Source organism: Lonchura striata, chromosome 36 (assembly GCF_050655825.1).
Source record: "Lonchura striata isolate lonStrDom1 chromosome 36, ASM5065582v1, whole genome shotgun sequence".
NCBI lineage: Eukaryota > Metazoa > Chordata > Aves > Passeriformes > Estrildidae > Lonchura > Lonchura striata.
The window spans coordinates 8268582-8283117 of record NC_140738.1 but is presented as its reverse complement, the minus strand read 5'-3'; the positions used below and the strand labels follow the sequence as shown (position 1 = coordinate 8283117).

Here is a 14536-nt window from a genome sequence, read left to right as displayed (position 1 = left end):
TAAGGCACCTGGCCTGCTTGGACCAGACAGGCTCCATCTTTCTATTAAGGAAAAAATATTTAGCTCATGAACTGGCAGAACTTGTTGAGAGGACTTTAAACTAGGTCAGAAGTGGGAGGGAGATGTACCTGGGCTGTCTGGAAGCTGGCCCAAGGGTGATAATCCTGAGTGAGGGGTGAAATCAGCAGCCCAGCTGAGGTGCATGTACACCAATGCATGCAGCATGGCTAACAAACAGGAAGAGCTGGAGGCCATGGTGCAGCAGCAGAGCCATGATGTAATTGCCATCACAGAAACAGGGTGGGATGAGTCACATGGCTGGAGAGCTGCACTGGATGGGTACAAGCTCTTCAGGAGAGACGGGAAAAAGAGAAGAGGTGGAGGGGTGGCGCTTTATATTAGGGAGGGATTTGATGCTCCTGACTGGACACTTCAGGCACAGCAAGGAAACAAAGCAACAACAAAAGCAAACAAAATCCAGTCAATCAAACCAGAAATGAACCGAGAACTGTCCCTGTGTGTGCGTGTGTGATAAAAGGGCAGTGAGAGCAAGGATAAAAGGAATATGGCCGAAAAGCTTAACAGAGCTCCAACTTAACAGGACTTAACTTACATCTAAATCTTAAATGATAGTTTCACAGTCACAATTTAGCAAAAGAGAAGAGCTTAACAGTATTTAACCTAACTTATAACCTACAACTTAGCAACTTAACAGAGGAATAACATTTAACAGTATTTAACTCAGCCTATAACTTATATTAAACATAACAACTTAGCAAAACAACAACTCCTAGAAGCATTTAACTTAACTTAGACCTCGTAATTTAACCTCACTTTCAGGCCTGACTGGCTCAGCTATCCAAGGCACTCAGACCCCTCAGATGGCAGCATTTCTGCCACATTTCCCCAGCACAGGCACTCCTGTGTGCACACAGACACAGAGAGTCAGTGCAAGGCACCTGTGAGAAATTCCCCTGAGCAAAGGGAAATGCTCCCTGGGGATGCTTTGGCATCTCCCCAGCAGGGAAGGGTTGAGCCTGGAGGAGTGGGGGGATCGGCCCAGGCTCCCTCGTTGTTGGGGATCCCCGAGTGCAGCAAACGGGAGAGTTCCCGGCTCGGAGAGGCCCCACTCAGAGGGAGTCGCTGGCCCAGGAGAGCTCCAAGGGCTCCTTTTGGAGCGCTGTTTGTAGGGCCCCAAGAGAGGGGCTGCAGTCCCAGCCATGTTTCATCCTGGCCACACTTGGCATCAGCAGCTTTCTTTGGCAGGGTGAGAACAGGGATGTTGTGCCACCGAGGGAACACAAACAGTTCCCAGGGCTGCTCCTAAAGCAGCCAGGAGCTGGCTGGGCAGCAGCAGTGCCTGGAGCAGAGCGTGTTTGTGCTGAGCTCCAGAGGAGCTGAGCCCAGGGGCTGCTGGCCAAGGCCGAGGCCAGCGAGCATTTCTCAGCTGGCAGGGCGGCCTGAGAAGGGGAGGGGGGAATGCACCAGCACAGGAACCATGGAACCAAGGGATCATTGTGACACTGTGGGGCCTGTGAGACCAAGGGACCATTGTGACACTGTGGGGCACCATGGAACCAAGGGGCCATTGTGACACTGTGGGGCCTGTGAGACCAAGGGACCATTGTGACACTGTGGGGCACCATGGATTGTTGGGATCATTGTGACACTGAGAGGCCCCATCAAACCAAGGGTCCATTGTGACACCATGGGGCCTCAGGGAACCATGGAGAGCATTATGACTCTTTGGGGTGTCATGGGACCAAGAGGCCATTGTCACACTGAGAGGCCCCAGGGAGCCAAAGGTCCATTGTGACATTGGAAGGACTCATGGTATCATGGAGAAACCATTAAGAGACTTCACAGACTCATGGAACCAAAGGTCCATTGTGACACTGCAGGGCCTCGTGTCATCAGTGTTCCATTGTGACCCTGTGGAGCCAAAGGAGACCATTGTGACATTGCAAACCCCCAGGGTCCAAAGGCTCATTGTGCCATTGTGGCCTCATGGAACAGAGGAGTCAAGTGACATGGTGGGGCCTGGGGAACCACGGAGACCATTGTGACACTGCAGGGCCCCAAGTAACAAAGGGAACACGGAACAGGTCTGGCTAGTTTGGCCTCCAGGGGCTACCTGACAGCTTGGCACCTGGAGGGTCTCTTCTCATCTGCTATTGAAGCACTGGGGCTCGGGGCTTTCCTTCCTATGGAAAAGAACTCTCCTTCTCCTCTAGGCACACATAGCCAGAATTGGGATTTGACCTCCGTTTCCTTATATCCAGGGATTGTTCCCATGGACATATTGCCAGGACAAATCTGGCAGGCAGTCGTTTGGTAAGGGTCACTGCTTATCTGCTTCCAAAATACGGGGGAAGGATCCAAGCTTTACTTCCTTTGGGAAAGAACTGTCCTGCTTCTCCAAGTGCTCATGGCCAAAATTGAGATTGTCTCCAAAATTCCCTATCTCCAAAGATTGCCTCCAGACAAAATCTGCCACTCCTGACAAGTCTGGCTGGCCTTGGACTTATGAGGCTCTCACCGGCCTTCCAAACAGTGGGGCTCTGTGCTTTCCTTCCTATGGAACAGAACTGTCCTTCTCCTGCAGGTGCCAATGGCCATATTGGGATTTCACCTCCTATGTTGACTGTTGTGACGGACTGGAGGAGATTGTTGGCTGGAAACATTTAATGTGTGGGGGAGGAAGGGGTAGGTCCAGCCTTGCCCTGACCTGGAACCCCAGCCCTGCCCTGCCCTGGAACCCCAGTCCCCCCAGAGCCTCTATCCCAGCCCAGCAGTGTCTGCCAGTCCCTGGCACAGCACAGGCAATGCTCCACAGCCACCTCTGGAGCCCCAGCCCAGCTCCTGAGTGACCAAATGACCCCAAGTCCCACCTGGGGGAAGGCCCAGGAAGACCAAGGGGTATTTAAGGCTGACCACAAGGCAAGCACACATCTTGACCCTACCTCCTCTTGGAATTTCCATCTGAACCTTGTTGGAATCCAGGAGCTGGTAGCTGAGTGTGTACTTCTCTGTATCTTATTTTTCTCTTTTTCTGTATCTACTTCTTCTATTTCTGTACTCTTGCAAATATTGATTAACTTTAAATTGAACAGGCTTAGATTTTGTGCAGTTGAATGGGCCAAGTTAATGCTTTGAGAAGTTTTTTTGGTTGTTTGAATGCCATATTAAAATGTTTGCCAAAGTTTCACTGATTTTTCTAAATTTCCCAGTAAAGGCTGTTTTGTTGTTTAGAGCTCCTGAGAAACTCTTGATAGTATTGCTCCAGTGCATCCAACTCAGAGGACACAACCCATTTTAATTACTTTTAAATGTCTCCTTGAGAGAGTTTTTTAGTGGATGGGGGTCAGGGTTTGTCTGTCCTGCTTGGCACAGCCCAGGCAGGGCTTTCACAGCCCCATCCCACTCTCCATTTCCCAGCTGGAGCCGCTGGTGCCTCTGAGTTCTGCTGCCCCAGCCCCAGGGACGCTCTCCTTGTCTGCCCATTCCCCCAGGGTCTCTGGGCAGGGATGGCCTCAGTGAGGGCTGCTGACATCCTCAGCAACTTGGAGGCTGCTGCTGAATTTTACTGCTCCAGAGGCTTCTTCAGCCTTCAGCTCTTCAGTTCAGGAATTCAGTGCCCCAGGGCTCATTAACATTCAGAACACCTTAACAAGCCAAGCCTCTGGAAATAATTTGATTTAAGCTTTCAAATCCTTTGTGGTTGGTTACGCGGATTCCATTAGTGTGGTTGAAATGAATGAATTTTATTTACACAGGGAGTAAGAAACCACTTTTTAGGTCTTGTTTTGATTTTTTAGTTAATACATTGATATGTGCAATCTCCAATTGACACTGAATCCAAGTACCTCCTCCTGCAGTTTGAATAGATATGAAAATCAAGACCCTTTGTGGCTGACAATCCATCAGACTCTGTCCCTACCCCCACCCCACCATTTCCCCCATCCCAGCCCTGGCACTCAGAGCAGCCTTGTGCCAATCTGAGCTCCCTCCAGCCCAGGCTGCACCTGCAGGTTTCAGCTCCTTGGCTCCAGCTCCCACCTGCTTTCCTTGGAGAAGGAGCTGCCCCAGACACAGAGGGATGTTCATTTCTTGCCAGCCAACAAAGCCAAGGGAAGGCACAACTCCATCCAATGCAAAAGTCATTCCTCTGCTGGCTATTAAATCCACTGTGCACAGCAGACAGTCTCAGAGCAATGGAAAACACCTTCTGTGCCCAGCACAGATCCCAAAGTCCCTCTAAATCCTCCCTGCCCCAATTCTGCCCAGATTTTCTCTTTGCACACACAAGTCACAGGAGCTGCCTCCATGCCCAGAGGGAGGAAAAGAGGGAAAGTGGATGAAGAGCTCTCCTGTGCAGAGCCAAGGTCCAAGTGCAGCCCCTGCAGTGGGAACCACAACTCATCAGGTTTGTGTCCTTTGGGCTCAGGGACTGGTGACACTCAGAGGCACAGAAAGGTTTCTTGTCAGCTAACACAAGTTGAACATTTGAACAATTTAATAATCATCACAACTCTTCCCTCAGCTCTCTGGGATGTCCCAGCAGCATCTGACATGTTCCCCGTCCCCAAGGGATTTCTATACAGGGACAGTTTTAGACAAAGACATAAGAAAAGGCAATTCTGTGACGGACAAAAACACAATTACAATGTTGACTAATGTGATATTTATTTGAACTTCTGAAAGAGTGGACAACTCCCTGAAGCTCAAAGCATGAAATCAGTCAGTGGAGAGGCACTTGAATGACCCGAGAGCACCTAGATGAGGAAATCTGGGAGCACCAGGAAGGACCTAGATCCAGTTGGTCTAGTGAAGAGATGTCCTTAGACATACCCATTTCAACAGAAGACTTGGAAAATCCTGAAGGAAGAGGGAGGTGATATAATAAATTGAATATTGGTGATGCAAATAGAAGGCAAGATCAGTATTTCTCCTCATGCCATCAGTACACTTCCAGGAAATTCCTGATCCTTGTGGGAAAACTTTGCCATTTCTTAACCATTCTCAAGTGACCCAGAAAAAAAAAAATAACCATTTGTAATATGAAATGTACAAGTAATAACATCTGTGTCCCTTTTCCAGGCAGACATCAGCTGTGTGCCCATGAACAGGCAGTGCCACTTGTGCCCTGAGGTGCCGAGCTGGGATTGGATCTCTCAGAGAGGAGCTGAGGGAGAGCAGAGCACCTTGCAAGCTGCAGGTCCCTGCCAGCCCCGCAGGGCTCCTGTGCCATCAACATCTGCTCTGCTCCAGTCTGGAACAGGGCCCAGCACGGTGCCGGGATCATCAGAGAGCTGAGGTGTGTGCTGGAATTCCATGCCCTCCCCATGGCACAGCAGCCCTGCATTTCCCTGCTCCAGCCTTGGTCTCCAGCACAGCCATGGAAGCTGATGGTTCCTGTGCCAGGCTCTCCCAGCCCAGCCCAGCTCCCTGCCAGCTCTGCCAGCTGCCCTGAGCTCTGGGCAGCACCAAGGGCCTCTCCCCAGCACAGCCCAGCCGGCTCTGGCCCCACAGCTCTGCTCAGCCCAGGCTGCTCTGGGCACTGCCCCACGGCCTCAGCCCCTGCCAAGGGCACAGCAGCAGCTGCAGCTCAGCCAGGACTCAGCCCCACCATGGGGGAAGGGGCTTGGCCAAGGCCAAAGGAGCTCCCTGGCTGCCCTGCTCCCCTCTGCCTGAGGTGCTGAGAGCTCTGCAGCCCCTCCTGCCATCCCATCTGCCCAGGCCAGCACAAGAGCCCTGGCCCTGGGGCCCTCCAGAGCTGCTCCTGCTCCAGGCCCAGGGCCCATCCCAGAGCTGGGGCAGCCACAGAGCTGTGCCCATTTCTGCTCATTGCTGCTCTGATGGGGATGCACCCTCAGCCACTTGGAGGTTGATGATGAATTTTCCTACTCCAGAGGCCTCTTCTTTCTTGAGCTCTTCAGTTCAGGAATTCAGTGACAAAAGGCTTCTAAACATTTGTTCAAAGTGCCATAACAAGGAAAAACCCATGGGAATAATTCAAGTCCTCAATTCTTCTGTGGTTAATTAGACAGATTTCAGAAATGTATACAAAGGGAATATACTATATTGAAAACAGGGCAGAGAGAATTGTTATTTTCCTGTTAATAGACTGATATCAGCAATGTCCAATTTATATTTAGCCCCAGCACCTTTTAACGCTGTCTGAACATATATGAAACTCAAGACCCTTCATGGCTGAAAATCAATAACACTTTGTCCCTTTCCCCTCCTCACAGTTTCCCTCATCCAGCCCCTGGCACTCAGAGCAGCTGAGGAATGGAGTCACATCCAGGGGTGTCCCCAGGGCTCAGTACTGGGGCCAGGTCAGTGAAGTCTCTTTATTGCTGATCTGGATGAGGCCATTGAGGGCACCCTCAGGCAGTTCCATATGAGCCCAGGCTGGGTGGGAGTGTGGCTGTGCTGGAGGGCAGGAAGCTCTGCAGAGGGATCTGGACAGGCTGGAGCCATGGGCCCAGGACAATGGGATGAGGTTCACCAAGGCCAAGGGCCAGGTCCTGCCCTGGGCTCACAACCACCCCAAATCCCTGGCCGTGCCCTGCCCCTGATCCCCACAGCCTGTCCTGTTCCCTTCATCCCTGCATTGCCAGGGACTTTCTGGGACAAGGGAGCTCTGCTCTGGGGATGGAGGGAGGGCCCAGTGCCACCACTGGAGTGGGAACCACAACTCATCAGGTTTGTGTCCTTTGGGGGTCAGGAACCCGTGAGACTCAGAGGCACAGAAAGTTTCTCTTCATGGCCAACAGACCATGGTTGAACTATGTGCAGGATCCCAGCAGTGTCTGATGAGTCCACCATCCACAAGTGATTTTCATGCTAGAATGAATTTCTGACAAATGTGGTTCTGTGATAGATATAAACACAGTTAGGTTCTTGTATCAGGATGCTCATCCTGAAGTGGGGGAAAAACAGCTCAAACAATTCCTGATGTGCAAAGCTGTCAGTGGTGGATGGAGAAGGGAGGTCAGGCTGCTTTTGGTGTTGAGGAAATGCTGAAATCAGCCTGACTCATTTCATCTCCTCCTGGCCTGGCTGATTATCCAGGCCCCCGGTGAAGAGCCTGGCTCTGTGTTCTCCATCCCCTCCTCGCTGGCACTGCCAGGCTGGGATGAGGAGCCCCTCAGCCTTCCCTGCTCCAGGCTGGACAAGCCCAGCTCCCTCAGCCTCTGCTCACAGCCCTAGGGCTCCAATCCCACCTTGGAGGCCCTTCCCTAACCCTGCTCCAGCTGCCAGACATCTTTCCTGGCCTGGGGAACTCAACCCAGGCCACAGGGACCTGGATAATCCACGTCCTTTATGTCCTGGTCACACAGCCCTGGCCCCTTTTCCCCATGTCAGGCTCTGGTGTGGATCCTGTGGAACATCCTTTGGTGGAGGCTGTGGCTCCAGGGGACTGGGGGGATACCAGGGGACAGGGACCCTGCTGGGCATGAACAGCATTGGACTTGTTGGGAGAAACTGTGAGGGGGAGCTGGGGTAGAGTGACCAACCCAGTGACCTCACAGAGCTCTCCTGGAATGTCACACAGCCCCTCTGGGATGTCACACAGCCTCTCTGAGATGTCACACAGCCTCTCTGAGATGTCACAGCCCATTCTGTAATGTCACACAGATGGTCTCTGATGTCACAGACAACTCTGTGATGTCACAGTCTGCTCTGCAATTTCAGAGCTCTGTCCTGTGATGTCAAAGCCTGCTCTGTGATGTCACAGAGATGGCCTATGATGTCATAACTTCTTGATGACATCACATTAACCACTCTGTGATGTCATGGACCATTCTGTCATAGATCACTCATGTGGTGTCATAGCCCACTCTTTGACCTCATGTAACCAGATGATAAATTGTCTCCACCAGGTGAGCTGACAACTGGAGCTTGTTCTCCAAACCCCAGGCCTATGGAAACCACACAATGCCATTGTGGGACAAGGGGAACTGGAAGTTCACCAGCCTCAGTGTCCTGCCAGCTCAGCCAGGCCCACGGGAACATTGGGGTCCACGACCACCAGAAACCACCAGAGAGACCCCCAGGACAGAAGAACACATGGGTAAAGGGGAGGGGAAATATGTTAATGATTTTCGGGAAATGATTATCAGAAGTGTGTTTAGTCCAGCACAATCAATGAATATGTGTGCAAAATACAGAGAATGAACAGAAACTTTCCTGTACTCAGCATGCTTGGCTTTGGGAGGAGCTATCCCCCGTGCATCCCCCTGAATAAAGAATGCTGATTCTTAATGCTGCACTGGTGTTAAGGAGTTTTCTCTTTTACTGAATTTTTGGTAACACTCCACTCCCAAGGAAACCTCTGTCTCCTGCTGCTCACAAACAGAGAAGGGCTGGCTGCAGATGTGGGGTTTGGAGGCTGCCTGGGGCACTGGGACCATGAAATAATAAAGTTTTCAATGATCTGTGAAAGAAGGAGGGGCAGCAGCAGAACTTGCACACTGGAATTAGGAAGGGCAGACTTTGGCCTATTTAGGATGCTGATTTGGGGAGTACCAAATCAGGTACTGATTTTTTAAGGGAAACAGCCCTTAAAAACAAAGGGGTCCAGGAAGGATGGACACATTTCAGGAAAGTAATCTTAAAGGGGAAGGAGCAGCCTGTCCCAGTGTGGCAAAAGATGAGCTGGTGTGGAAAATGACTGTCCTGGCTGCCCATGGAGCTTTTGTGGGAACTCAGGGGAAAGAAGAGGGCACATCAACTTTGGACAGAAAGTCAGGCAACTTAGCAAGTTTTTAGGGACGTTGTTAGGTCATGGAGAAAAAACAAGGAAAGAGGTGAAATCTCAATTAGAGCTTAACCTGGCCACTACTGTGAAAAATAATAAAAAATATCTCTATGAATAAATTCATAGTAAAATGTGGTATAAGGAGAACCTCTACTCTTTATTGGATTCAGTGGAAAATATAGTAACTAAACATAAGGAAAGACCAAGATATTTAACTCATTGTTTGTCTCAGTTTTCAATATATGGAGAGATTCTCCTCAGGACAAGAGTTCTCCTGAGCTGGTAGATGGGCACAGGGAGCAGGACAGCCCCCTGTAATCCAGGAGGAAGCAGCTGGTGACCTGCTGAGCCACTCAGATGCTCACAGGTGGATGGGATCAGATGGGATCCATACTAGGGGGATGAGGGAGCTGGAGGATGAGCTCCCCAAGCTGCTCCCCATCATTTACCATCAGTCCTGGCTCACCAGGGAGGTCCCAGAGCACTGGAGGTGCCAGTGTGAGCCCATCCCCAAGAAGGGCTGGAAGGAGGATCTGGGGAGCTCCAGGCCTGTCAGCCTGACCTCGGTGCACGGCAAGGTTATGGAACAGATCACCTTGAGAGCCACCACAGGGCACCCACAGGATGGCCGAGGGGTCAGAGCCAGCCAGCGTGGATTTAAGAGGGGCAGGTCCTCCTGAGCAACCTGATCTCCTTTTATAACCAGGTGACCCACCTGTGGGTGTGGGAAAGGCTGTGGATGTGTCCATGTGGACTTCAGCAAAGCCATGGACACTGTCTCTGACAGCATTCCCTGGAAAAGCTGCAGCCCACGGCTTGGGCAGGTTCCCTCCTGGCTGGGAGATGGAAGAGCTGGCTGGAGGCTGGGCCCAGAGAGGGGTGGGGATGGTGCTGCACCCAGCTGGTGTCCAGTCCCTGGTGCTGTCCCCAGGGATCTGTGTTGGGCCCAGTCCTGTTTAACATTCTTCACCGATGATCTGGGTGAGGGGATCGAGCCCACCATCCCAAAATTTGCAGGTGACACCAAGCTGGGTGTGAGTGTGGATCTGCTGGAGGGCAGGACAAGAAGACACAGCCTCCAGCTGCACCAGGGGAGGTTTAGGCTGGACAAGAGGAAGAAGTTCTTCATAGAAACGGTGAGTGGGCATTGGAATGGGCAGGCCAGGGGGGAGGTGGCAGAGTCACTGTCCCTCTCCAGTGGCACTCAGTGGCATGTCTGGGTGACAAGGCTGTATTAGGGCATCGGTTGGACTTAATGATCCCAAAGGTCTTTTCCAGCCTCTTTGATTCTCTCATTCTGTGATGATTGGGACACTCTGGGGCCATTGTGACCCTGCAGGGCCTCATGGAACTAAGAGGACCATGGTGACACTGTGCAGCCCCATAGAACCAGGGCTCCATTGTGGTGCTCTGGGGCCCAATGGAACCAGGGAGTCCCCGTGACACTGGGTCCTGGTGGAACCACAGAGGCCATGGTGACACTGCGGGGCCTCGTGTGACCGAGGGGTTTCACCCCTGTGACACTGCCAAACCAAGGAGAGCATTGGGAGAGTCCAGGGCCCAGGGGAACCAAGGGGCCCTTCTGACACTGCGGGGCCTCGTGGAACCAAGGGGACATTGTGACACTGCAGGACCTTGTGTAACCAAGGGGCCACTGTGACACTCTGGGGCCTCAGGGAATCTGGAAGGCCGTTGTGACACTGTGTGGGCTCGTGGAAACAAGGAGTCCATTGTGACACTGAGGGGACTTGTGGAAGCACAGAGAGCATTGTGACAGTGTGGGACCTCGTGTGACCATGGGGCCTTTGTGACACCCTGGGCCCCATGGAACCAAGGAGTCCATTGTCACATTTTGGGACCCATGGAACCAAGGAGACCAGTGTTGTGGGAACTCAAAATGTCTCTCAGACATTTTTAGAGGTTCCAGGCCTTGGTCAGAAGCATTCTAGACCCTGGCAGACAGCTGAAAAACAACTGTGATTTTGAGTTTGAGCCATGGAATGAATTACCAACTTTGGAGGTGGAACAAGCAATCACAAAAGGTTAGATAGCATAGTATAAGTAGTTACGAAGTAGAGGGGAAATTTTTTTAATATTGTACAGGGGGCTTTTAGCACATGTACAGGGGGGTTTTCACTTTGTACATGGGGGTCGGAAGTTCTAAGATGGAGGAAAGTGGGCTGAACCCATCCTTCTTCCTTCTTCTTCTTCTCCTCCATGTTCTTGGTGATGTTGGCACTCACAGATTGGTTTAGAGTAGAAAAACACTTGGGAACGTAGGTAGTAGGTATTGGGGAATAATTGTAAACATGTTATACGTAATATATCTTATAAAAGATAGCAGCAACCCTGGGCGGAGAGAGAGACGAAGAAGACAGCAGATAGAGAGGATGTCAGGGTGTGTGTGTGCCTCTACCCAGGCCACTGATCAAATAGCTGCAGTCCAAGAACATAATCTGTTAGATAACTAGCAATAAACTGCCTTGAGACCGAACAGCTAAGCCTGCGGAATTTTTCTTTGGAAGCACGGGTTGGAGGAAGAATTTCACCACCACATGTGGCCCCAAAACAAGTCTGGGGTTCCCACAAGTGTGACAGTGCAGGGCCTGGTGTAACCAAAGGGACATTGTGACACTGAGGGGCACTTTGGAACCAAGGACATCTTTGCAGATGACACCAAGTTGTCTGGGAGTGTGGATCTGCTGGAGGGTAGGAGGGCTCTGCACAGGGCCCTGGACAGGCTGGATCCAGGTCCCAAATCCAACAAGGTGAGGTTTAACAAGTCCAAGTGCCGGGTCCTGCACTTTGGCCACAACAACCCCTGCAGTGCTACAGGCTGGGGACAGAGGGGCTGGACAGCAGCCAGGCAGAAAGGGACCTGCAGGGACTGATGGACAGCAGGCTGGACATGAGCCAGCAGAGTGCCCAGGTGGCCAAGAAGGCCAATGGCTCCTGGCCTGGACCAGGAATGATGTGGCCAGCAGGAACAGAGCTGCTCTGCCAGCACTTATCTGCCCCCAGCTCTGCACACAGATATTGCTGCTGCAGCTCCAGAGAAGGCAACAAAAGGGCATCTCTCCAGAAAACTTTGCTGGGACATTGTTTACTCCTGTTAAAGCCACTGAGAGCAGAGCTCCTCATTGACACTGTCTGGTCACAGGGAAGGTGCAGAGAAACAAAATGAGAAATGGCACAAATAATGATACTTTCGGTGTGGGCAATCTGAAAAAAAATAAAACAAACAAAAAAAACTACTACAAGCATGACCATAAACAACTTTTATTACAACTAATTTCCAGAAATTGGCCAGCAGTTTAATATTTCTGAAACAATCCAGTCATCAGTCTCCTCACTGCAGCCTTGAGCTCCTGGTTCCTCAGGCTGTAGATGAGGGGGTTCAGGGCTGGAGGCACCACCGAGTACAGAACTGACAGGGCCAGATCCAGGGATGGGGAGGAGACAGACTGGGGCTTCAGGTGAGCAAATGCTGCAGTGCTGACAAACAGACAGACCACGGCCAGGTGAGGGAGGCAGGTGGAAAATGCTTTGTGCCGTCCCTGCTCAGAGGGGATCCTCAGCACAGCCCTGAAGATCTGCACATAGGAGAAAACAATGAACACAAAACAGCCAAATACTAAACACACACTAACAGCAATGAGTCCAAATTCCCTGAGATAATATTTGGAGCAGGAGAGCTTGAGGATCTGTGGGATTTCACAGAAGAACTGGCCCAGGGCATTGCCATGGCACAGGGGCAGGGAAAATGTATTGGCTGTGTTCAACAGAGCATTGAGAAAGGCACTGGCCCAGGCAGCTGCTGCCATGTGGGCACAAGCTCTGCTGCCCAGGAGAGTCCCGTAGTGCAGGGGTTTGCAGATGGACACGTAGCGGTCATAGCACATGATGGTCAGGAGGGAAAACTCTGTTGCAAGAAAGAAGAAAATCAGAAAGACTTGTGCAGCACATCCTTTGTAGGAGATGTTTCTGGTGTCCCAGAGGGAATTGTGCATGGCTTTGGGGACAGTGGTGCAGATGGAGCCCAGGTCGCTGAGGGCCAGGTTGAGCAGGAAGAAGAACATGGGCGTGTGCAGGTGGTGGCCGCAGGCTACGGCGCTGATGATGAGGCCGTTGCCCAGGAGGGCAGCCAGGGAGATGCCCAGGAAGAGGCAGAAGTGCAGGAGCTGCAGCTGCCGCGTGTCTGCCAGTGCCAGCAGGAGGAAGTGGCTGATGGAGCTGCTGTTGGACATTTGCTGTGGCTGCACATGGGCACCTGTTCATGGAGAAAGGACAGGGACAAGTCAGGAGAGGCTGCTTGGAGCCAAACCTGGGCCATTCCCTGCAGACTGTCCTGCTGGAACTCACCCACCCTTGTTCCTGCTCTGGGAAAACCTTCACCCAGGTCCCTGCCTGAGCTCCAGTTTGCTGGCTGAGTGTGCCAGGAGCAGCCAGGGCTGTGTGTGGGGGCTCTGGAGGAGCCATCCCTGCCCTGCTGCCCTGGGTTTGTGGCCATGGGGCAGAGGGACAAGGCTGGATATTCAGGATTTGTCAGGGGAATCACTCCTACTGCAGCAAGTCTTGGTACCATCTGCACTTACACTTCTAAGAAAAACTGATGGCAGGGGTTGGATTTAGGAATTGATTTCCTACCCACACACGATTCCTGTCTCTTTGAGGTCAGAAATCCCCAGCATTCCTGCTGCACTCAGAGTTTGCCACTGAGAGATGTGAGAGGCAAAGGATTCCCTGTGGCTGAGGGAAGGTGAGGGGCTGGATGGGTTTGTTCCCCCAGCACTGCTCTGTTCAGCCCCTCTCCTTCCCTGAGCATCTCCCTGGGCCTGGACATCCCCTCCTGAGAGGTGCCTTGTCCCTGCCAGTGCTCACAGAGCCCATCCCACCCTGTGTGCCCTCGGCCCAGCCCTACAGAAACCTGCCTGTGTGCAGGGCCCTGGCTGGGGCAGGCTCTGTGTGCAGCTGGGCAAGGGCAGCTCAGAAGAGCCCTGCTGGGCCCTGCAGAGGTGATGCTGCTGCTGCCCAGGGCTGAGGAGTGGCTGAAGGCCCTTTGGGAGGCTCCCAGCAGAGACGCTGACCACCCAAAGTCACAGTTCTGGAGTCTCTGTAAATATTCAAACATTCCTTTGATGATGCTGTGCATCCCTTTCAACTCAGAATGTTCTGTGATTCTGGGATTACAATTCCTGTTCTGCTTCTCTCATCCCCCTGTTGTCTATAATCAAAAGAGAAAAAAAAGAACCCTTGCAACAGTGTTAGAACAGTGAAGTTAAAACCAGACCTTTATTGGAAGCTTCCAGGTGTCCCAGTGGGGATGAGGCACACCCAGCCCCTGATTTCAACAATTTGTTAATGTTGATTATTTAGGATATTTAACAGGAACATCCAATGGGAGATTCAGTACCCAGTTACACGCCCCTGGCTCAACCCACTGGAATAAGTCCAGGGCCTTCTTTGTCCCAGTTTTTCTTATCACTGCTCCCATTCAAAACGCAAAATACTCTTCTTGTGGGTTCTTCTCTGATAAAAAGATTATATAGCACTTTAAAAATGTATTTAGACAGGTTATAGTTCTAAAATCTAAGAGAAGGTAAGGAAACATACTAGAGTTAATTAAGGATCATAAATACATTAAATATATAATAGTAGTTAAAAAGAGTTATTAAAGAGTTTAATAGAGTTAGTTAAGGATTATAATTTTAAAACTACGTAACAGTAATTTACAGAACTATGAATATATGAAAAATATATAAAAAG

At 51.3% G+C, this 14536-nt stretch overlaps 2 protein-coding genes across 2 annotated transcripts in view; both read right to left on the bottom strand.

Annotated features, from left to right (window-relative positions):
* The window catches only part of LOC144248430 (uncharacterized), a 402567-nt gene that overhangs the window by 255243 nt on the left and 132788 nt on the right, over positions 1–14536 (bottom strand). The gene's annotated exons all lie outside the window — the stretch shown is intronic.
* On the bottom strand, positions 11677–13216 carry LOC146764106 (olfactory receptor 14A16-like). The gene has a single exon (XM_085565588.1). It carries the CDS (start codon positions 13015–13017, stop codon positions 12085–12087), a length of 933 nt encoding a protein of 310 aa, XP_085421714.1. The 5' UTR covers positions 13018–13216; the 3' UTR covers positions 11677–12084.